At 46.7% G+C, this 23988-nt stretch overlaps 1 protein-coding gene across 6 annotated transcripts in view; it reads right to left on the reverse strand.

Moving 5' to 3' along the window:
* Window positions 1-23988, reverse strand: part of adgrv1 (adhesion G protein-coupled receptor V1) — a 986427-nt gene that overhangs the window by 508075 nt on the left and 454364 nt on the right. For all 6 annotated transcript variants that reach the window (XR_015078534.1, XM_085989059.1, XM_085989068.1 and 3 more), the window contains 3 exons: window positions 21182-21330; window positions 20358-20559; window positions 10874-11093 (listed from right to left, as the gene is read on the reverse strand). Coding sequence is in view for 5 of the 6 variants with exons in the window: in XM_085989059.1 (XP_085845185.1) it covers window positions 10874-11093; window positions 20358-20559; window positions 21182-21330 (571 nt within the window). In the remaining variant the exon portion in view is untranslated. The remainder of the gene's footprint in view (window positions 1-10873; window positions 11094-20357; window positions 20560-21181; window positions 21331-23988) is intronic.

Here is a 23988-nt window from a genome sequence, read left to right on the forward strand (position 1 = left end):
ATTTTAAAGACCTCAATCATATCCCTCAATGTCTACACTTTTCCAGAAAACTAAAGTTCCTTAAACTAAGTATCAATCAAGTGGCATCCTCTGAATTTGATCCAGGGCCTTGATATTCCCAGCCTTGTGAGGGGACCAGAACTGCATGCAGTATTCTCGATGCAGCTGAAACAAGACCTTGTACAAGGTAAAAACTACACTTCTAGTTTTATATTTAATTGTCCTAGGTATAATTTTTTTATTTTGGGATGTGGGCGACAGTAGCAAGGTCATATTTATTGCCCATCCCTAGTTGCCGAGGGCAATAAAAGTCAATCACATTGGGGTCGATTTTCCCGCAGGTGCGGGGAATTGTCGGGTTCCCCGAATGTCGGGGTTCCCACACGAATGTAAATGGGTCTGGCAGATTGATGCAATTTTCCCTCAATTGGCCAATTAATTTCCAATGTGTGGGAACCCTTGCTAATTGACTAACTCCAGTCAGAAAGCCCCACAGTATGATGTCAACATTCGTGGTGCTTTTAAAGTCTATAGCAAGCATTGCAAACTCTGCAGGCTTCCATACGAACCACACAGGATGGCAGAGGAGCCTGCAGCAGCTGCGGCCAGTGCCAGACCCCGAGCTGGCAGAAAATTCGACGAGGCTTCACTGCAGGCATTATTGGGTGGGGTGAGGGCCCACAGGGAGGTCCTCTTCCCTAGGTCAGGGAGGAAGAGGCCTCCCACTGAGACCAAGGCTGCATGGATGCAGGTGGCAGCAGATGTCAACTCGCTGGGAGTCACCAGAAGAACCTGGATACAGTGTCGGAAGCGAGTCCATGACCTTCACCGTACAGGAAAAGTAAGTATGAGGCTTCAACGACCCTCAAACTGATCCCCATTGCCTTTCCCCACCAGCACTCAGCTTTAGCACTCTCTTCCTCCACATCCCACTTCACAGTCACATCCATGCACCCTTACCCATTCCCTCTCTCTCTATGCTGACATTCACATAACTATTCCACCATGCAGCCCTCACACTCCCTCTCACTCTGATGCTTTGAGCACAACTGACAACACACAGGGAGGGCCCTTGGTCTTGCAGCCTCACACCATCTTTGTCTCCCTCTAAGTATCTATGCTATGTAATCTCGACACTCACTCCTTCATTCTCACTCAAACTCCACTTGTCTCCCTCATTGCAGGAAAAGAGAGCTCACAACAACAGAGAGCAAGCTAGGACTGGAGGAGGCCCAGCCTCAATAGCCCACCTGTCCCCCTGGGAGGAAGGAATCCTGGAAATTGTCGGGGCTGATGTGGCTGGGGAAGGAGAGACAGGGGCAGGCCCACAAGCTGGTGACAGAATAGTTTTCCATCTCTCTCATTGACATAGCATGAGATGCTGTTATGATTCTGAAGCTACATCATTTGGACTTATGAACATCTGCAAAATCCATGTAACCTTTATTATGTCCGTGTGTAATTGAGACACGGACTGCAGGAGTAGGTTACAACAGGTGTTTACTGAGTGGAGACAAAACTGGAACTACTATGCAAAGTTACTACACAGGCTTATATACAGGGGTGGTCACTACTGGTACTGCAGTATACAGGGGCTGCAGAATATAGTTCCTTCTGCAAAGTACATACACTACAATTCCTCCCCTTTTAGCTAAACAGTACATAACATTCGATTAATAATTAAATAACATATTTACAATTACAGTTGCTAGATACATTAGCTGAAGTTAAGCAATTATAAGTTCAGTATTTGAGGAGGCTTCCTGATTCTGTCTGGATAACGCCTCTTTGGGGTATCCGGTTCTTCTGGCAAAGTTGATTCGGAATCAACGTCATTGTTTGGTTCGTCTGCTTCCAATATCACCGATTCTGGGGTAGATGCAATTGGTACTTCGGTTTCATCACCAGGTGTATCGGATCGTGGTGTGGAATTGACGTTTTCCAGTGACTCTAGAATCTGGTCAGCATGGCGTCTTACAATACTCTCTCCAACGTCCACGGTATACATTAGAGGTCCTTGCCGTGTGCAGATCGTTCCTGGCTGCCATTTCTCTGTGCGGTAGTCCCGGGCCAAAACTGGTTGACCTATCTTAAAGCTCCTGGTCGGCCTTTCATTCATATTCTGAAACTGCCTGTTCTCCACATCTCGTCTGATGTTTGGCTTAACCAAATCCAAGCGGCATCGTAGTCTTCGATTGAAGAACATCATGGCTGGAGTTTGGTTGGTAACCGCATGTGTCGCATTCCGGTAGGCAAACAAGAAGTTATCCACCTTGTGTTGTAGGGGTATGTCTTCATTACACATTGCCTTGATAGCCTTCTTGAATGTTTGAATGAACCTCTCAGCCAATCCATTGGTGGCTGGATGATATGGGGCGGATGTGTAATGCTTAACACCATTGTTCTTTAAGAATCTCCGGAACTCTTCAGACACAAACTGTGGTCCATTGTCGGAGCAAATCTGTTCAGGCAGCCCATTCCTGGCGAATATGGTTCGTAAGACTGTGATAGTTTTTTCTGTGGTGGTTGAGGACATTTTTATTACCTCTGGCCACTTTGAATGTGCATCCACCGCAATTAGAAACATCGAGTCCATAAATGGACCAGCAAAATCAATGTGTACCCTTTGCCATGGAGATGAGGGCCACTCCCATGGATGTACAGGGGCTTGTGGTGGGGCGTTTTGAACCTTCTGGCATCCTGTACAGCTCTTGGTCATCTCTTCGATTTCTCTATCGATTCCCGGCCACCACACAAACGCTCTGGCTAAGTTCTTCATTTTTACTCCTCCCAGATGACCCTCATGAAGCTCATTGAGCACTCTATCCTTCAATTTGGGTGGAATTACTACTCTGGATCCACACATCAAGGTTCCTCTGCACACTGGCAGCTGTTCTCTTCTCGGCGAGAATGCTGGCAACAGTGGTTCGCCATGTGCTGGCCATCCCTTCACCGTTAAATCATAGACCCTGGAGAGTGTATTGTCATTTCGCGTTTCCTTTTCTATGTTTGCATTCGTCACAGGTAGACATTCGACTATGGTCGAGTGGAATATCTCCACAGGATCCACTGCAGGTGTTTCTTCCACCGTCGGCAACAGTAGGCGTGACAATCCATCAGCATTCCCATGCTGTTTAGTGCCTTTGTACTCGATGTCATATTGGTGTGCTCCTAGGAAAAGGGACCACCTCTGTAGCCGTTGTGCTGTCATTATCGGGACGCCCTTCTGAGGGTTGAAAATGGAGACAAGAGGTTGATGATCAGTTAGTAGAGTAAATTTCTGACCGTGCAGGCAGTGATTGACCTTCTTCACCCCCCACACCAGGCTGAGGGCCTCTCTGTCAATCTGGGCGTAGTTACGCTCGGCTGAAGTTAACGAGCGTGACGCAAAAGCTATCGGCCTCTCTGAACCATCAAGGAATTTATGTGACAGTACCGCTGCAATGCCGTAGGGAGACGCATCACACGCCAGTCTTATCGGTAGTGATGGGTTGTAGTGAGCCAATGCTTCTCTTGAAGTGATTAGGTCTTTACTCTTCTGAAAGGCCCGCTTACATTCAGTAATTCACCAATCCGAGGAATGACCTCAGTTGCGACACATTTTCAGGCGCTGGAGCCTTAACTACCGTTTCAATTTTGTCAGGGGACTTATGTAACCCCTCTTCATCAATCACGTGGCCACAATATGATTATCTGTTTCTTAAAAAACTCGCACTTGGGGCGATTGGCTCGTAGCCCATGTTCTCTTAGTCTAGTGAGCACCTGCTCTAGGTTGGCAAGGTGTTCACTGTCATCTTCACCTGTCACTAGGATGTCGTCCAAGTAACACTGAGTCCCCGGAATCCCTTGCAGGACTTGTTCCATCGCTCTTTGCCATATCACCGGAGCTGATGCTACTCCGAATACCAGTCGATTATACTGGTAAAGACCTTTGTGAGTGTTTATCGTGAGATACTTCCTAGAGGATTCTTCAACCTCCATCTGCAAATATGCTTGTGCTAGGTCAATTTTTGTAAAACGCTTCCCTCCAGATAGTGAGGCGAAAATATCTACTATGCTCGGGAGAGGATACTGCACTGTGTGAAGGACTGGGTTCACCGTCACCTTGAAGTCCCCACAGATGCGGACCTTCCTTGGCTCCTCAGGCTTATTATTTAACATTTTCTTCATGACAGGAATGATGGGTGTTGCCCACTCGCTCCAGTCTACCTTAGATAACACGCCTGCATTCTCCAGATTCTCCAGCTCTGCTTCGACGGCTGGGCGAATTGCATACGGTACCGGTCTTGCTTTGAAAAACTTGGGAATTGCATTCTCTTCTATTTTTATCGAGGCGGTTACGCCTTTAAGAGTTCCCAGTTCTTGTTGAAATACCTCTTTGGCGTTAGCTAAGATTTTTGCCAATCGTCCAGGTGTGACGTCGTCATCCTTTTTACCAGCCACAGTCAGTGCCTGAATGGAGTGCCAGTCTAAACTTATCTTTCTGATCCATTCACGTCCCAATAACGGTGGTCCACCATCTTGCAGTATGTACAGATACAATTTCTGTATTTCCTTGCCGTTGTATTCGACAGGCACCCTTATTTTTCCTCTGGGGTATACTTTCTGCCCCGTATACGTCTTCAAAACAAAGGATGTCTCTTTCAAGAGTATGTGTGAGAATAGCCGCTCGTAGTCTCGTCGATTCATGACGGTCAGAGCTGATCCTGTATCCAATTCCATTTTGACTTGGGATCCTGCTATCGTGAGGGTGACCCAAATGGTTCGGTGATCCTCTTTTGCGATTACGTTGTGTAGCTTGAGACAGCTTAGTCTCTTGTTCCCGGATTCACTATCGCTCTTCTGGTCTTCGGAACTACTGTCCGTCATCTTTTGTACTGTCCTGTACTGTTGCTTAGTAGCCTTTTTGTTGTCGTTAGTCTTCTTTCCAGACCTGCAAACTCGTGCAATGTGTCCCATCTTCCCACATTGCCTGCATATTTTGTCCTTGGACCAGCAGTCCTTCTGGTCATGGGTTGTTCTGCCGCAGCGATAACATTTTTCAAATCCCCGTGTCATTTCATGGGTGTAGTGTATGTGCCTTTAAGAGCCCCATGTGTACTGTAATGCCGGTAATGGCCACTCGGGCTATATAAGCCTGTATATTGTGTTGTATCAGTTAGTTCCCCTCCAGACTTTGTTTAGTAAACACCTATGAAACCAACTCCTGTCTTCAGTGTCTCTATCAACACACAGACACAACAGTGGCGACGAATTGGAAACAGACTTTCCTGCAATTCGGCAGCACCTCAAGGACATCGATTCCTCTGGCGTCCAAAGTTGAAGAAAAATCAAGAAAAAGAAAAAGCTGTAGTTTCACCAGCTAGCCAAGCTGGTGGCAGGTACTGCAATAATCCTTCCTGGGTGTCGGGCTGGGGCTCCAGCGGCTGGCTCTACAGCTGGGCCAAGCAGCGAAAGCGGAGGCAAGCAGTAACAGACGGGGAGGGAGCACTCGGGAGACGGCCGGCGCTGAGAGCAGGTCGGCGTTCAGACCTAGAGAGAGAGTCCAGAGGGAACGAGTCTCCAACTGTAAATAAATAAATAAAAAGAACGGAAACCGCGGGGAACAGCGTTGTCATCGTCAGCAGCGGCGGGGAAGCACGGGAAGCGCCATATCTTTTCTGCAGAAAAGTAAGAAAAGCGCGGGAAGCACCATTTTTTTTCTAGGATGCCTAAGTCTGGCAATATTGATGCTTTTGATAACGAGATAGAGGATTGGTCCACATATGTGGAAAGAGTGGAGGTATATTGCACCGCAAATGGAATAGAAGATGAAAAAAAAGCTTCAGTAGTACTAAATCTAATGGGCGCAAAGACATATGGGCTGTTACGAAATGTAATCACTCCAGCCAAACCAAAGGACAAGAATTTTAAAGAAATTGTTGATACCCTACAGGAGCACTTAAACCCAACACCGCTGCTGATAGCGGAACGATTCAAATTCTTCAAGAGAAATCAACACAAGAATGAAAGTAACGCTGATTAACTCACCGAATTAAGAAAGCTATCAAAACACTGCAAATTCGGGGCAGGACTAGCAGATTATCTTCGAGACAAATTCGTCTGCGGTCTCTTAAGTGAAGGAACAAAGAAAAGGCTGCTTTCTGAAAAAGATTTAACACTGGACAAGGCTTTCAGTATGGCTGTATCATACGAAGCAGCCGCAAGAGGAGCTGCAGAGATACAACAAAAGACACAGGACTTCGGCACCCATGAAATGACACAGGGTTTCGAGAGATGTTATCGCTGCAGCAGATCCACCCATGACCAGAGGGACTGCTGATTCAAGGACAAAGCATGCAGGCAATGCGGAAAGATTGGACACATTGCACGGGTATGCCGATCTGGACAAAAAAAATCCACAGACAGGAAAAAAAAACAATGGGGTTGAAAGGTTTGTCCAGACCTTCAAGAAGGCCATAAAGGCCATGGGTAATGAAGACATAAAACTTCAGCACAAGGTGGATAACTTCTTGTTCGCATACAGGAATGCAACACATATGGTTACAAACCAAACTCCTGCCATAATGTTCTTCAATAGAAGCCTAAGATGCCGGCTGGATTTGATCAAGCCCAACATCAGAAGGGACGTGGAGAACCGGCAATTTCAAGGCATGAATGAAAGGCCAACTAGAACCTTCCAGATAGGTCAACAAGTTTTGGCCCGGGACTACCGTACCGAGAAATGGCAGCCTGGAACTATCTGCACATGACTAGGACCGCTGATGTATACCGTGGACATCGGAGAAAGCATAATAAGGCGCCATGCTGACCAAATCATAGAGTCATCCGAAAAGGAACAACCTACACCACAACTCTATACACCTAACGATGAAGTAGAGATACCTATATCTACCTCCGATCCGGTGATACTGGAACCCGATGAACCCGACACTGGCATTCAAGCCGAATCAGCCTTGCCAAAAGAACCTACTACACCACCAGAAACTACTACACCACCGAGGCGTTATCCGGACCGAGTCAGGAAGCCTCCAGAGAGACTGACTTATAATTAATTAACTGCAGCAATGTGTAGATTATTTTTCTTGTAACATGTAATTAATAATTACTAAAAATATTATGTACTGGTTGGCTAAAAGGGGAGGAATTGTAGTGTATGTGCCTTTAAGAGCCCCATGTGTACTGTAATGCCGGTAATGGCCACTCGGGCTATATAAGCCTGTATATTGTGTTGTATCAGTTAGTTCCCCTCCAGACTTTGTTTAGTAAACACCTATGAAACCAACTCCTGTCTTCAGTGTCTCTATCAACACACAGACACAACAATGGGTGCTGTATTCTTGTGGCTTTTGCTGTATTTCCACAGCTGCCCTTGCTGCTGCTTCGTACGATACTGCCACGCTGAAAGCCTTATCTAGCATCAGCTCTTTCTCTGAGAGTAACCTCTTCTGGGTTCCTTCACTCAGGAGTCCACAGACAAATTTGTCTCGTAGGGTATCTGCCAGTCCTGCTCCGAACTGGCAGTGCTTTGATAGCTTGCGTAGTTCCGTAAGGTAATCAGCATTGCTCTCATCTTTATGCTGATTTCTCTTGTGGAATTTAAATCTTTCTGCTATCAGCAGCGGTGTAGGATTTAGGTGTTCCTGTAGGATATCAACAATTTCGTTAAAACTCTTCGCCATCGGTTTGGCTGGAGTGATCAGGTTCCGCAATAGGCCGTACATTCTTGCGCCCATTAAGTTTAGTAGTACCGATACCTTTTTCTCATCGGTTACTTCATTTGCCTTGCAATATACTTCGACTCTTTCCACATACGTGGTCCAGTCTTCTATTGTATTATCGAAGGCAGTGATATTGCCAGTCTTCGGCATCTTGGAGATCTAAGATGGCGCCTCCCGTGCTTTGCCTTCTTCCCCGATTGAACAAAATGGCGCCTCCCGCGCTTTGCCGTCTTCCCCGCTGGATTAAGATGGTGCCTCCTGCGCTTTCTGTCTTCTCTGCTGCTGCTAGCGTTGTTACTGGTGTTTTATGCCTTGATGGCGACGCCCTATGGTCTTCGCGCACTTCCCCCCCTGCGCTGCTGCTAACGCCGCTCTCCGCGGTCCCCGTGGCAAACTGCAGCTTCTCGCGGCTTTCTGCGCTTCTAATTTCTTTTATTTCCCCGTCGTCAGAGCAAACCCTCTGGGACACTTTCCTCCCTCTTCTCGGGTCTGTACATTGCCCGGCTTCGTAGCACCGGCCGCGCCCTGTGTGCTCCACCCTCTCTCTCTCTCTCCTCTTCCCGACAACGCTGCTTGGCCCCATTGAAAAGCCACCCGATCGAGCTCTAGCCCGCCGCAGCCCAGGAAGGATCAGTGTACTACCTGCCACCAGCCCGATTAGCTGGAACACCATAGACAGGATAACCAAGCCCCGCTCTCGACAGCCTCTCCTGCAAATCTTCAACTCCGACGAATCAGAGGCGGTTGTCCACGGTCGACGCCCGTTTCTTCTGTTTGTTTTTTTTTCTTTCTTCTTTCTGGCCTCGACCTCCAACAACTTCGCTTCAGGGATGGATCCCCATGAGGTGGTGCAGAACTGTAGGTAAGTTCGGATCTGCTCGTCGCCAGTATTATGTCCGTGTGTAATTGAGACACGGACTGCAGGAGTAGGTTACAACAGGTGTTTACTGAGTGGAGACAAAACTGGAACTACTATGCAAAGTTACTACAAAGGCTTATATACAGGGGTGGTCACTACTGGTAATGCAGTATACAGGGGCTGCAGAATATAGTTCCTTCTGCAAAGTACATACACTACAACCTTGGCATCACATCTCTAACTCTTTCCTTTACTCCCCCACAGGACCATCCGAAGCCCCCGTCCCCACTGTGGAGGAGGAAGAGGCTGAGCAGCCAGATGCCTCAGAGGAAGCTCCCACCTCTGAGGGCGCAGCGTCAGCAGAATTCAGCGCACCCAGCACCAATGCAGACACTCACACCTCGGTGGGACCTTCGCGAGATAGAGTAGTGTTGTCACCTGGTGTATCACAGCTCACAAGTGAGCATCAGCAGATGGTGGAGACAGGGACAGCAGTGGAGAGTCCTCGTCGGAGGGCGCAGGACTCTGCCAGCTCAGCTCTGCTGCATGTCGACCCTCTGCCTCTGGGTCCATTCGCAAGAGAAGAGGTGATGGATCTCCATGCACAGATGCAGGAGTCTCTGGCAGGTTTTGTCTCCAGGGTCGCTGCGAGTGTGGAGCGAATGGAGGAGTCCATAGCGAACATGAGCAGAGCCTTTGTGGAGTCATTGGCGCATGAACGCATCACCACGGAAAGGATGGCAACCTCCGCGGAAAGGATGGCTACAGTAGAGGAGAGGATGGCTATGGCCATGGAGGAGCTAAGTCACCAGAGTGCTAAAAACATGGTGAGTGTTCAGAATAGACTGACATCTCTGGAGGAGCGATGGTCAGCTATTGAGCAGAGAAACCAGACCTTCATGGCAGGCCCTCTGAGTAGGACTGCCATTGTAGAAACGAGTCCCCATGGCCCCCCTGATGTGCAGCAAGCTGCTCTCAAGCCACTTGCAGGCACTGAGGGGGACCTGACCAATGAGAGGGAGGTTGGTGGCAGACCTCAAGGAAGTGGGGGCTCCTCTCCAAGCGCTCACACTTCCATGTCTCTGCAGAGCCCTCGGTCAGAGCCCCGCCGGAGTCCACACCCAACGGAGATAGAGGTCTCAACCCCTGCACAGCCGCAGGAGCAGCAGACTGCTGGCGAGCCTTCACAGGCTCGCCACCCCAGAGGACACCCGCCAAAGGTGTCGAGACAGGAGCAGCAGGAAAGTGAGCAAGGGGCCTCCACATCTGCTGAAGCCACAGGGGAACCACTACGTAGCAGCACGCGTAAGAGAAAAATAAAGCACAAATAGTCACAAGGGTAGTCACTTGGGTGAAATGTTGTGTTTATTTTAAAAATGCCATCAGTTGGTAATTGTAAATAAAATTTCAGATGGCAACTTCTGCAGTTGTGGCGTGTGTCATTTTGCGATTGGGGCTGGAGGTCCTCTAATGCCAAGAGGGGAAGGAAAAAAAGGCCTCCCATGTTTCTGGTAGATGCCTCAGTTGAGGAAGCGCTGAGTGAGGGTGGCGAGAGGGGCTTCCCAGGAGCTCACACTGGAGAAGTGTGTGAGGCTCCAACCTTCCACAGCTGTGCCTAAGCCTTGAACAAGTTGCCCCAAGCCTGAAACAGCAAGGTCTTGCAACCTACAAATGCTGTCTGATTAAATCTCTTCTTTCCTGATTGACTTGCAGCTGAAAGTAAGCAAGCCGAAATTGTTCACGCCATGTTTCATCAGCGGGGTTCCCACCAGGCGTGTTTAGCGTGGGAAAAGGCTGAAAATAGCAAGGGCCCCTTAAAATGGCATTAAAGGTGCCAATTATTGGTGATTAGGCTCCCGATGACCAGTCCCGCCAGCTGCGGGGGGGGGGGGGGGGGGGGTCGCGACCCCCTACTTTTGCGATTTTCCCCCCTCACACGCCTGAAACCCCACCTGACGGCTCCAGGAAAATCGACCCCATTGTGTGGGACTGGAGTCACATGTAGGCCAGATGAAGTAGGAGTATACATCCTAATAACCTATTCACTAACACAACAGCCTCAAAATATTGGTCATGGACCTTCAATGTTTCATTTTGCAGCTTTATAGTAATTTATTTATGGTCTGATCATGTTAAATCAGGACCCTGCCTGTAAAAGATCCAATGGTACGTTTTTCAAAGAAAAAGGAGTTCTCCCAGTGTCCTGGTCAACATTCATCCCTCAATAAAACACAATAACTAGTCATTCATCAAGAATATATGAACTTATAGATGGGGATAAGCTCAAACCTACTTCCACATCTCCAGTAAATCCTCCAGTCCTTTCCAGCATCAGTGTTAGTATCTGTGTTATATTGGGATTAGGGATGATCAGCTGGGTCAGGTTTAGGAATCGAATGAGCCCACTGATGGAGTCACTTTTACGGATGGTTACTCTGGTGGTGAGACGGGTTCCAAGTACTGCTCCTCCTGTTGCTCCTATCAATTGAATCTCAAATTGCTCATCAAACTCGCTGCAGGCAAACAAACTACAAATGTCAGCCTTTCTTCCACTTTAAAACTGTACAGTAAATGTAATCATTATGCAAAAAGGTGAAACGGTGCTCAGATTATCAACATATCTGCTAGAAGATGTTCAGACTTGATATTCCAATGATTTAAAAAGAATTTTAAAATAACAAAGAATTTACATTGTGTAGATTCACTGCACATCTATTTTTCTCACTTCCTCATGTCACTGACTGGTTCAAGCGGTTTCCAATAATATTTTAACATTGCACATAGTGCAGCAGACAAGCTTGTCACTCTCGACCACTTATTATGAATGGAATAAGGACTGTTTGCAAAATACTGCTTCCAGTCAGGTGTCAGCTGAGCTCAGTGGTAGCACTTTTGCTTCTAGGTCAGAGGCAATGTACCCCCAATTTCTTTTTGGGTGCGCGGCCCCTCAGCCCATTCACAGTTTCCCGCATGTGTGAAATTTAACATCAGAAAAACTGGTCCCGGGCTGTGCAGGACTGGCAGAGATGCGCAGCTCAGAGAGAACGTTGGTCAGAGGTTGTGGATTTAAGTCCCATTCTAGAATTTAAGCGCTTACATCTAGGCTGAAATTTCCATGCAGTACTGAGTGAATGCCATTTTTCAGGTAAGTTGTTAAATCAGGGCCCTGTCTGTAAAATATCTTTTGGTTTTTTTTAAAGACGAACAAGAAGTTCAGCCCAGTATCCTGGCCAACACATAATTGAGGTGTACAAAATTATGAGGGGCATAGATAGGATGGATGCTGAGGAGCTTTTTCCCTTAGTAGAGGGGTCAATAACTAGGGGGCATAGATTCAAGGTAAAGGGCGGGAGGTTTAGAGGGGATTTGAGAAAGAACTTTTTCACCCAGAGGGTGGTTGGAGTCTGGAACTCACTGCCTGAAAGGGTTGTGGAGGCAGAAACCCTCACAACATTTAAGAAGCATTTGGATGTGCACTTGAAATGCCATAGCATACAAGGCTACGGGCCAAATGCTGGAATATGGGATTAGATTAGACAGGGCTTGATGGCCGGCGCGGACACGATGGGCCGAAGGGCCTCTATCCGTGCTGTATTACTCTATGACTCTATTTGCCGCTCAACAAAACACAATGGCCCGGAATTTGTGGGCAGCAGTGAAGCGAAGGCGTTCGCTGCTGGCCCTGAAGTACGCTTTGCACAAGGATCTCGCGATCCCTGTATCGAGAACTTTGGGTTTTCCGACCTTCAATTCAAATCAATGAAGTATAGTGGGGATCCCCCTTGTGCGAACTGCTGTGACGTCAACAAGCTGTCCAAGCAGCCAATCAAAACGCAGAATTCTCACAAACAGCAAACAAGGAAGTGAGGAAGTTCTTAAAATTCTAAGGGGGAAAAATTGAGTTGCCGCCCCCCCCCGCCTTTGGGGCACTAACTTCGGTGGGGCACTACCGAAAAAATTAGCACCCCCTGCGGCCGAAATTCATCGGTAGCGCCCCCAGAGGGAAGCGGGGCACTTCCGCAGTATTGCAGGACCTCCTCCCCTTCTTAAAGGGGAGGGGCCTTGTGCAGCGCGACCCGGGGCCCAGCTGGGCCACCGGGATCGGAGTGCCGGCAAAAGAGCCCGGCACTCAAGAGAAGTGCCGGGCTCATGGAGTGCAGCCGGCACTCCGCGGGGGGGGGGGCGTTATTCAGGAGGCCAGGGACGGCAATGGAGGCAGGTGCTGGCAGGCGGCCAACAACAAAAATGGCCACCCGGCACCTCGCCTTTAATTAGCGCCACCCTGGTCGCAGGCAGGCCCCCCCTGACCCCGCCGGACATAGCGTCTGGCGGTAAGTCAGGAGGCGCTACCGAAAATCGCGGCCAGGGCACTAACAGTTACTGCCGATGCTAACCTCCCGCTGAATTTCGCAGGAGGCATTGGCGGCGCCACACCCGAGCGCTAGTTGCTTTGCGCCCCTAAGAGGGCGCTAACGGGAGGTGTAAAGCAACCGAATTTCTCCCCCTTATAACTTTTTTAAAATGTTAGATAGAGCAAAACAGAGATTGGGGCTCTCACATGGGGAAAGACAAACCTGCAATAAAGATGGACAAACTTTAAAAAAAGAAAAAAACATTTTTGAAAAATTTCTTAAAATTTTTTATTTTTATTAAAATGGACAAACTTCACACTGCACAAAATTTAAATTTGTTTTCCAGGCCCTTAACATTTGTTTAGCAGTAATAACGCTGTCAAAATCCCAGTTACACCTAATCCCTTTGGGTCTATTTAATTTTGTTTGAATTTAACAGCATTTAACGTATACTTACTGTGGAAGAGCCGAAGTTTTCGCCAGTTTCCCTGATTTGGCTGATTATACAGACTATTGGCTCTGTGGGACGGGGTGGGCACAGCGCAGCCTTTTTCAGAGCTGTCATTGACAGAATGCAATTTTTAGGATTTCCGCATCCCAAAGTTGCGGTCAAAGGCAGAATGACAGCGAAAGTTGCCAGTTCGCCGTCATCCCAACCGCAAATTCCAGGCCAATAACTAGTCAGTCATCTCATTGCTATTTATGGGACCATGTCAGAATCATAGACATTTATGGCACTAAAGGAGGCCATTTGGCCCATTGTGTCTGTGCTGGAATATGTTGTGTGCCTATTAACTGCAGTGAATGATTCGACTTCAAAAATGCTCCAGATCTCGGTCACATCCCGTTGAGAGGTGCAGGTTCAGAACGGGGTTGGTGTGACCGATAGTGTGCAGAGTAAGGGGAACCCAGGTGAGATAGTGAATGAGGATCTGCAGAAACTGATTCTATTCAACAGGTACAATGTACTTGCTACCTGTGAGGATAACAATAAAGACTTTCAGAAGGCCAGCCAGAATGCAAACTGTGGCACATTGGAGCAGGAGGCTGTCCAAAGCAGGGAGGAGGAGGATATGGTAGTTGTAGGGCATTCAATATTAGGGGGACAGATAGGGTTAGCAGGATCGGGAGTCTCACATGGTATGTTGCCTACCTGGTGCCAGGGTGAGGGACATCTCGAACCAGCTTGAAAGGATACTGGAGAGGAAGGGGGAAGGATCCAGTCATTGTGGTCCATGTTGGGGCAAAAACATAGAGAAGAGTAGGCAAGAGGTCCTGTTTGGAAAGCACCAGGAACTAGGAGCTAAATTAAAAAACAGGACCTCAAGGGTTATAATCTTTAGATTATTACCTGAGTCAAGTGCAAATTGGCATAGGGATAAGCAGATTAGGGAGATGAACATGTCGCTGAAGGAGTGGTGTGGGAAAGAGGGGTTCCATTTCATGGGACACTGGTATCAGTATTGGGGCAGGAAGGAACTGTACCATTGGGACTGGCTCCACCTGAACCGGGCTGGGACCAGGGTCCTAGCTGAAAGGATAAATAGGGCAGTCACAAGGACTTTAAACTAGTAAATGGGGGGGAGGGCTCAGGTGGAAAATGTAGTATAAATAATAGTTCAAAAACAAACGAAAGGGAAGAGAGTAGAGTAACAATCAGAAATTGTGCTTTAGGCACTACAGGTAAAGGGAAAACTAAAAGATGTAAAGTGATTAAACCAGGCGAGAGAAATAAGAAACATGTGAGTAAAACATTAGAGCTGAAGGACAGGTTAGGGTGTGTGGCCCAAATAAGCATTCTTTATACAAACGCACAGAGTATAAGGAACAAATTGAATGAATTGCAGATGCAAATTCAACTTGGAGAGTATGACATGGTAGCCATTACTGAGACATGGCTATAAGGCGGTCAGGACTGGGAATTAAATATACCAGGTTATAAGGTCTACAGGAAAGACAGGGAAACTGGTAGAGAGGGAGGAGTAGCCTTAGTGATTAAGGATGAAATCACTTCAGTGATAAGAGAGGATGTAATGAGAGGTAAGCAGGCAGTGGAGACTTTATGGGTAGAATTAAGAAATAGGAAAGAATTTAAGACTGTGGGGGTAATTTTCATTCAGAAGTCAGGAAGGAGGCAGGACTACAACTTTCGGGGTTGTTGTCCCGCCTCCATCGAGATGCGGCCAATCCACGCGATTTTCACTTGATTGACCTTGTTGAGCCCGCCCAGCGCGCTCAGCAGGCCAATTAAGGGCCACCCGGCAACAGGTGACGTCACAGACTGAAATTTCATCTGTCAAGGTGTTTTGACAGATGAAATATCAGTGTTTCACAACTGTTTGAAGCTGTCAAACACTGACAGTCTTACTTCTAACCTGAGTCCTTCTACACAGACTCAGTCAGAAATCTCACCGGTACAGAAAGCTGCAGGCTGTCACTTTTGACAGATCGCAGCCGTTCTGCTTTCTGTGCCGGTTAGATGATGGACTCCCGAAACCTAGAGGAAGGAAGGCTAAAAAGGTAAGTACAGGTAATTTAAACTTCTTTACACACTTTAGACACACCAAACACACTTACCTTTGCACTCATGCACCCATCACTCACCTGAACACTGACATCTCGAACCCTCCAAGTCCTTCAACCCGACGGCCTGACTCCTCTAACTTGGTGTGGTTTGGAGCCGTCGGGAATCCCACACTTCAAGCTTTAAAATAGGGATTAGGCTAAAAACTGTCCGTTAACTACCTGTTAACAGGCAGTTAATTGGCACTAATCCCTTCCCGCCTAGGGTAGGCGGGTCCCCGTGCGGGGCGGGTACCCACCTCCTTTGAAACTTACATGGAGGCGGGTCGGGGGCGGGATGGTGTCGGGACCCCCGAATTCGGGACTTTAACCCCCTGCACGCCTCCAATACCGACTCCACGAGTCAATGAAAATCGACCCCTGTAATGTGAGTTGTGTATAGGCCCCCTGGTAGCAGCTGTGAAGTGGTAGATTGTATAAATGTAGAAATTAGACAACCATGTAGCAAAGGTAAAGTGATTTTAATGGGGGATTTTAACTTTCATATAGATTGGGATAAGCAGATGAGCACATGTCAGAAAGATAGCAAATTTCTTGAATGTGTCTAGGATAGTTTTCTGCAACGCGGGGGAATTTTCACCTGAAAAAACAGATGGGTTGGGGCGGGGGCAGGGGGAAGTTAAAAGTTTAAAAATCAAAATCACGACCCCAATTCGCCTCCAACCCGCCCAATTTCATCTTTTCCTCAGGCGGGACGGGGGGCGGGCAGCCAACCCGCTGCCAGGAGGCGGGTTGGCATTTAAAATATAATATAAGCCTGAAGCCTCTGCTTTAACCTGTTGTGCTGGTTTAACTGTAGCCAGCCGAATTCCCAGGCCTCAGAATTCCCGGTAGCTACAGCAAAGCAGGATTGCTCCCCGAGTGCCGGGAGAAGCAGGATTGCTTCCTCTTGAACCCCCAAGCTCACCCACAATCAGCCAGCCCCTCCCTAGGGTCAGGGATCGGACCCCCACCCCCCCCCGCCCCAGGATCAAAGCCCACACTCCAACCCGGGCTTGGAATCCCAGCTCCCCGCTGGACCCAGCACCCACCTGTTGCTGCGGCATCCTGTCCAGCCAGTGTTCCTCACCCACCCGGGGAACCCGCCCGAGTTAAAACTCCACAGCGTGCCAGGAAACCCGGACTTCAGGGTTTCCCACGGTCTAGTGGGCCTCCCACCCCACTCTGGGCAGGTCAGAAACTGGTAAATACAGGCCAGTATGTCCTGGAACCAACAAGGGGGCAGGCCATATTAGATTTAGTAATGAGTAATGAGCCAGATTTAGTTAACAGCCTAACGGTGCATGAACATTTATCTAATAGCGATCATAACATGATTGAGTTCAAAGTAGTGTTTGAAAGGGAAAAATGCAAAAAAGCTACTAAGATTCAAAATTTAGGTAAGGTTGACTTCAATGGGATGAGGCAGAGACTATCCACAGTAAACTGGACAAATCTGTTAATGGGTAAAATGACAGAAAATCTGTGGGAGATGTTCAAAAACGAATTTAACGTGATACAGAACCAGTTTATACCCGAGGGACAAGAGCTCGACTTGCCAAAAAAGAGCCATGGACGACTAAAGAGGTCAGGAACAGCATAAAACTAAAGGAAAAAGCATACAAAAATACAAAAAATAGCACAGATCCTGGCGAATGGGAAAGATACAAAGAACAGCAAAGGGTCACAAGACAGATAGAAAGAACTACAAAAAGGGAGTATGAAAAGAAACTTGCAAGGAATATCAAAATTATATTAGGAAAAGAGGGTGGCCAGAAGCAATGTTGGCCCCTTGAAAACTGATATCGGTGATGCTGTCAATGAAATTAAGGAAATGGCAGACATGTTGAATATTTACTTTACGTCAGTATTTACAGTAGAGGAAGAGGTCAGCATGCTGGAAATCCCAAGGAAACTAATATTGAATCAGGAACAGGGACTCAACAAAATTAACGTAAGCAAAATAAAAGTAATGAAGAAAATAGTGCCACTAAAGAGTGACAAACCCCCAGGGCCAGATGGCTTCTATCCCAGGGTTTAAAAGGAAGTAGGTGAGAACATTGCAGATGCCCTAAATATAATCTTCCAAAGCTCTCTTGATTCAGGAACCGTTTCTTTAGATTGGAAAATTGCACATATCACTCCGCTATTTAAGAATAATGAGAGAGAAACCAGGGAATTATAGACCAGTTAGCCAGCATCTGTTGTTGGGAAATTACTACAGTCTATAATTAAGGATAGAGTGACTGAACACCGTGAAAATGTTCAGCTGATCAGAGAGAGCCAGCATGGATTTGTAAAGGGTAGGTCATATCTGACAAACCTGATTACATTTTTTGAAATGGTGACTAAAATAGTGGACAGAGGAATGGCTATGGATGTTATTTATATGGACTTCCAGAAGGCATTTGATAAAGTCCCTCATAAGAGACTGTTAACTAAAGTTGAAGGCCATGGAATTGAAGACAAATTATTGATCTGGTTAGGAAATTGGCTGAACGGCTGTAGACTGAGAATAGGGATTCTAATTGGCAGGATGTGACCAGTAGTGTCCTGCAAAGATCTGTGTTGGGGCCTCAACTATTCACCATATTTATTAACGACTTAGATGATAGGATAGAAAGCCACATATCCAAATTTGCTGATGACACAAAGATAGGCGGCATTGTAAGCAGTGTAGATGGAAGCATAAAATTACAAAGAGCTATCGATAGATTAAGTGAATGAGCAAAACTGTGGCAAATGGATTTCAACGTAGGCAAATGTGAGGTCATCCACTTTGGACCTAAAAAGGATAGAACAGGGTATTTTCTAAATGCTGAAAAGCTAAAAACAGTGGAGGTCCAAAGAGACTTAGGGGTCCAGGTACATAGATCATTAAAATGTCATGAACAGGTACAGAAAATAAACAAAAAGTCTAATGGAATGCTGGCCTTTATATCTAGAGGACTAGAATACAGGGGGATAGAAGTTATGCTACAGCTATACAAAGCCCTGGGTAGACCACACCTGAAGTAGTGTGAGGAGTTATGGGCACCACGCCTGAGGAAGGATATATTGGCCTTGGAGGAAGTGCAGTGTCAGTTTACCAGAATGATACCTGGACTCCAAAAGTTAAATTACGAAGAGAGATTACACAAACTAGGGTTGTATTCCCTGGAAATTAGGTTAAGGGATAATCTGATTGAAGTTTTCAAGATATTAAGGGGAACAGATAGGGTAGATAGAGAGAAACTATTTCCACTGGTTGGGGATTCTAGGACTAGAGGGCACAGTTTAAAAATTAGAGCCAGACATTTCAGGAGTGAAATTAGGAAACACTTCTACACACAAAGGGTGGTAGGCGTTTGGAACTCTCTTCTGCAAATGGCAAGTGATGCTAGATCAATTGTTAATTTTAAATCGGCGACTGATAAACTTTCGTTAACTAAAGGTGTTAAGGGATATGGAGTTAAGTTGCAGATCAGCCATGATCTCACTGAATGGCGGAACAGGCTCGACGGGCTAAATGGCCTATTCCTGTTCCTATGTTCCTTTGGTTGTGAATTGCTTTGGCTCTCCAGGACATGAAAGATGGTACATAACTGCAATTTGCTTCTTTCTACAGTATTAAACAACATTGAAAAAAATCTTTAAAGTCAACTTGCCAGCTGACATAATGGCGGCAATTTTCCAAGTAGGAGGTGATTTTTTTGTAAGTACGCCCTAGTGGAGGGAACATCAACTGCCACCAGCACCTATGGATTTTTTGCCCATTGCCAGAGCTCCAGGTTTTTATTTCAGAAGCAGTGTAATTATATAATATATGCACTGTTAGTAGAGATGTCTTAGATGAACAACACATTAGCTTGCTGAATGCTAAACGTATAGGCCCAGAATTTGCAGTCAGCGGCGATGCAATAGCGCTCGCCAGTGACCTCGAAGAAAGCTGCCCACAAAGATCTAGCGATCTCTGTGGTGTGAATTTCAGCTCTCCCGACATTAGTTTGAAACTGGCGCCAAATCTAGTGAATCTCCAGCATCCAGCAACAGTGATGTCATCAAGCAGGCTAAGCAGCCAATCACATTGAAGAATTCTGAGACAGCAAACCAGGAAGTAAAATGCGCAGATTATAATTCACTTTTTAAAATTTTACAGAGAGAGAAATAAAGATTGGGACATACACATAGGATTAAGGTAGAAGCTGAAATATCATAAACAAACTTGAAAAAAAATATTATATTAAAAGCAATATAATACTTATCATATTGATGGAAAAATTTGATATTCCACAAATATAGAATTATTTTTTCAGGGCCAGAACGGCTCTTCAGCAGTCACTACACTGTTAAAAACCCAGTTACACCTCTTTCAACAAGGCTTAACTTTCTTGGGGCCAGAGGGGGGGGGGGTGGGTGGGTTGCTTGGCGGGTTTAACCGCGATATTCCAGCGTAATAGGGGAAGTTTTCATCAGGAATTGTGATTTGAATTTATTGCCGGCTCTGGGGAGTTCCACAGTGCAAACTGTGAAGGAGCAGGGAATGACTGACGGCAACTTCGGTATTTCCACGTTTAATTGCGCATGTGCTGACTCCAGAAGTTGCTGTCACTGTCAGAGGAGTAGTAACGGCGAAACTGTCAGCTATCGCAAAACCTAGGCCATTGAATCAAGTCTGTTGCTGCATTTTCTGCCTATGCTGTGAATAGGGAATATACTATGTCAAATTATTCATATGTTTTCCCTGGAGAATTTGTATGTTAAAACTAATCAGCTGAATCTGATGAGCCTACAGGTGGAGTAAGTTTAACAGATGGTTACCCTGGTGGTAAGATAAGTTTCAAATACTAACTTTTTGATATTTCAGCAAATATTTTTCCTTACCTTTCTGTGTCATCAATAATGGTCACATTGATAAAGCTCTGGTTTTGTCCATGGTAGAATATGATTGTACCATTAGGAAGACTGTAGTCAACCCCATTGGGAGTTGCTGTGATGGCACGAGAGATAAAGCCTGCTGTGACAAATCCATATGTTCCCCGTTTTCTTATCAAAGGAATTCCAAGTATCCCAATGTCCTCCTCAACTGTGCAATCAAATGCAGGGATGATGACTATTAACTCTTACTCTGGTCATTAAATTAAATTCTATGCAGGTCAAATTATTTAATTGTAACTAGTACCTTAAAGGTTTGTGTTATATTTTTGTTCATACAGCAATATGTAATTAACATTATAATTCAATGATATATTAAACCATTAAAGTTATTCAGATAACTCTGTCTTTCCTTTGTTTTGGCTAGCTTTTATTCATTTTCCTCTGCATCAGATGGTATAATTCACTAAAAACATTAGATATTTTTGTACATTGATAGGCTCAAACAGAGAATCAAAAATATAGAGATTAAATTGAGTAATCAATTGTAAAGATATTTGACTATATATTTTACTAGTAATCAACTGTGGTTTATCACTCAATCAGCTTCAAATGTTTAAATCGCCATTGTTATTCCTCCATCTCAGACATTATTACACATCAACTGCATGAAAAATAGTAGCCCTCCTGATTAACATGGCCTGTGGTAAAATTGTAGCCCTGATTTTCTGAGTCACAATTCCTGTCAGCAAAGCTCCCTTCGGGACTGAGGAATTAGAGCTCATATGTTTTCACCCTTATTGATACTTCATTGAGGGGGGAAAAAAACTTACCTTCTACACTGAGGAATTGTGGATCAATTTCTAGAATACCTTCTGCATTGTCATTTGTTTGTATTACAATCCTAATGGACGAGATGTTACCCAACACAGGTGGTTGATCTGGTTGTAGGCCGTGATCTCCAACAGTGAAATCATGAAAACTGGTAAAATATAGAAGGGTACATAAGTTTTTTATTTATTATAGTTCAGATATAAACAAGAAAAATACACAGTACAATATATTATAATCCTTACTCCCAAGCGAGTTGTGATGATCTGGAATGCACTGCCTGAAAAGGTGGTGGAAGCAGATTGAATAGTAACATTCAAAAGGGAATTGGATATATACTTGAAAAGGTGAAATGTGAAGGGCTATGGGGATTGAGCAGTGGAGTAGGACTAATTGGATAGTTCTTTCAAAGAGCCGGCACACACAAAATGGGGGGAATTTTAATCCCCAAAAATGGGTGGGTTGGCGTCTAGGACGTTGAAGAGTTAAAAAACGGAATCCCGACCCCAACCTGCCCACTTCCGGTTTTAATGGAGGCAGGATGGGAGTCAGGCAGCCAACCCACTCCCAGGATGCGGGTTGCCCACTTAAATATTATAATGAGGCCGGCATGCCTCATGGTGATCCATCATTACAAATTTAACTCTGGCTGGTCAGGTTTCCCGTGCCTAGAGGAACCCACCAGCTAAAGGAAGGCGAGGACTGCTGGATCCAGGAAGTAAGTGCCTTGCCATTTATCTCCTGGATCCAGCGTCCCTGCCTCACCCAATCCCCACGATCGAACATTCCCCACCCCAACGCGTCCGATCTCGCCCCAACTTCCTCCTCGAGTCCTCCAATCCCCCCGCCTCACGAGGCCTCCAATCGCCTTCCGACCTTCCCCCTCTGCCCGCGTCCCCCCCCGAACCATGAGGTCTCCGATCTCCCCCCGACCTCCCCGCCGAGGCCTCCGAACTCACCCCAACCTCTCCCCCCCGAGGCCTCCGAACTCACCCCAACCTCTCCCCCCCCGAGGCCTCCGAACTCACCCCAACCTCTCCCCCCCGAGGCCTCCGAACTCACCCCAACCTCTCCCCCCCGAGGCCTCCGAACTCACCCCAACCTCTCCACCCCGAGGCCTCCGAACTCACCCCAACCTTTCCCCCCCGAGGCCTCCGAACTCACCTCCCCCCCGCCGAGGCCTCCGAACTCACCCCAACCTCTCCCCCCCGAGGCCTCCGAACTCACCCCAACCTCTCCACTCCGAGGCCTCCGAACTCACCCCAACCTCTCCACCTCGAGGCCTCCGAACTCACCCCAACCTCTCCCCCCGAGGCCTCCGAACTCACCCCAACCTCTCCCCCCCGAGGCCTCCGAACTCACCCCAACCTCTCCACCCCAAGGCCTCCGAACTCACCCCAACCTCTCCACCCCGAGGCCTCCGAACTCACCCCTCCAGCCTCCGATTTCCCTCCTCTGGCCCCCGCTCACCTTCCCGGCCTCCACTCTCCAGCCCCGATGCTCCTCCAGCCCCAAAACACCCTCACCCCGCCACCACCTGATGCTCCTCCAGTCACCGCCCTCTGGGTCCTGACCAGCCCCGTCCCCGCAATGCTTTTCTGACCGGAATTTTCCTCCAGCTCTCGCGACCCCCCCCCCCACTGATCCTTCAGCCCCCGACCCCGGCTCCCGACTACCACCCCACCTCCCTGAAGCTCCTCCAGCCCGATCATCCTCTGCCTCTCGACCATCGCCTCCCCCCCCCCGATCCCTCCCTCCCTCCCTCCTCTCTGCAGCTTAGCCTGCTGCAGCCAGCCAGGCTCTCCATCTGGCTGGCTGCAGGTGGGAAACAGAGCTTTCAAATGCTAATCAGGTCCTGACGTTAAATTAGGCAGGGCCTGCGGGAAACCCGTTTTACCTGGGTTGCCCTCCCTCCCTCCCCAACTCCCAACCCACCTCCAGATTAAAATTCTGCCCAATGGGTCAAATGGCATCCTTCTGTGTTTTATGATTACATGATGATACTGCGACACAGTTGACCTTTCAGGGCTTACATCAGTGACAATCCTTCCTGGATCGATGTATCCTTAAAGGTCACCTTTACATTTTTGGCATTGAATTGGCTGTAAAACCAGACTTCAGAGCCAGTTTCCAGCCAATCAAAGACTAATTAGAGTGTGAGTACCAATAAGAAGAAATGAGGCAAGTAAAGGATTTGAACTTTTTTTTTACGAGAAAAAGGGTTAGAGTTGGTTCATTATATAATCAGTTTAATAGACTATAGTAAAAATAAAGATGAAGTGTAGGAGAGAGGGAGATTGGGGAAGGAAAGAAGATTGGAGGAAAAAGAAAGACAGCATGAGCAAAGTTTTTGCATTTTTAAATTCTTATTTAAAATTCTGTTTGAATGTTTATTTATTTAGCTTATGCACTCTGCATCAGCCATCTTAGAACATTGTCATCACCAGCATGCAAAACGCTACCAGATAGTTTAGCCAGGTAAGTGTGATTCAACAATATGGGACATGGTTTGTATTTGTCTGCAAAGACATTTGTCATTGTCACAAAGGCCCCATAAATGAAGATTTGAGGTGCAATGTCCCTGTCCAGTTCGAAACCCAGTTGAATCCAATTGATGGTCTGTAGAGTTGGAGATGTTATGGTGATTTATAGGAGCTATACTGTAGTAAGCCATATCACTGTCCCTAATCTCAGTCAGGGCAGAAGTTGTAGTGCGTCATTGGACAAAAGAGGTAAAATCAGCCAACATTTCCACACTTGAATACTGCTCAGTGATCATGTGGATCAATATATTAACCTTGTTCTATTA

Source organism: Somniosus microcephalus, chromosome 1, assembly GCF_052327205.1.
Source record: "Somniosus microcephalus isolate GS21.2 chromosome 1, FLI_Smic_1.0, whole genome shotgun sequence".
NCBI classification, from domain to species: Eukaryota; Metazoa; Chordata; class Chondrichthyes; order Squaliformes; family Somniosidae; genus Somniosus; species Somniosus microcephalus.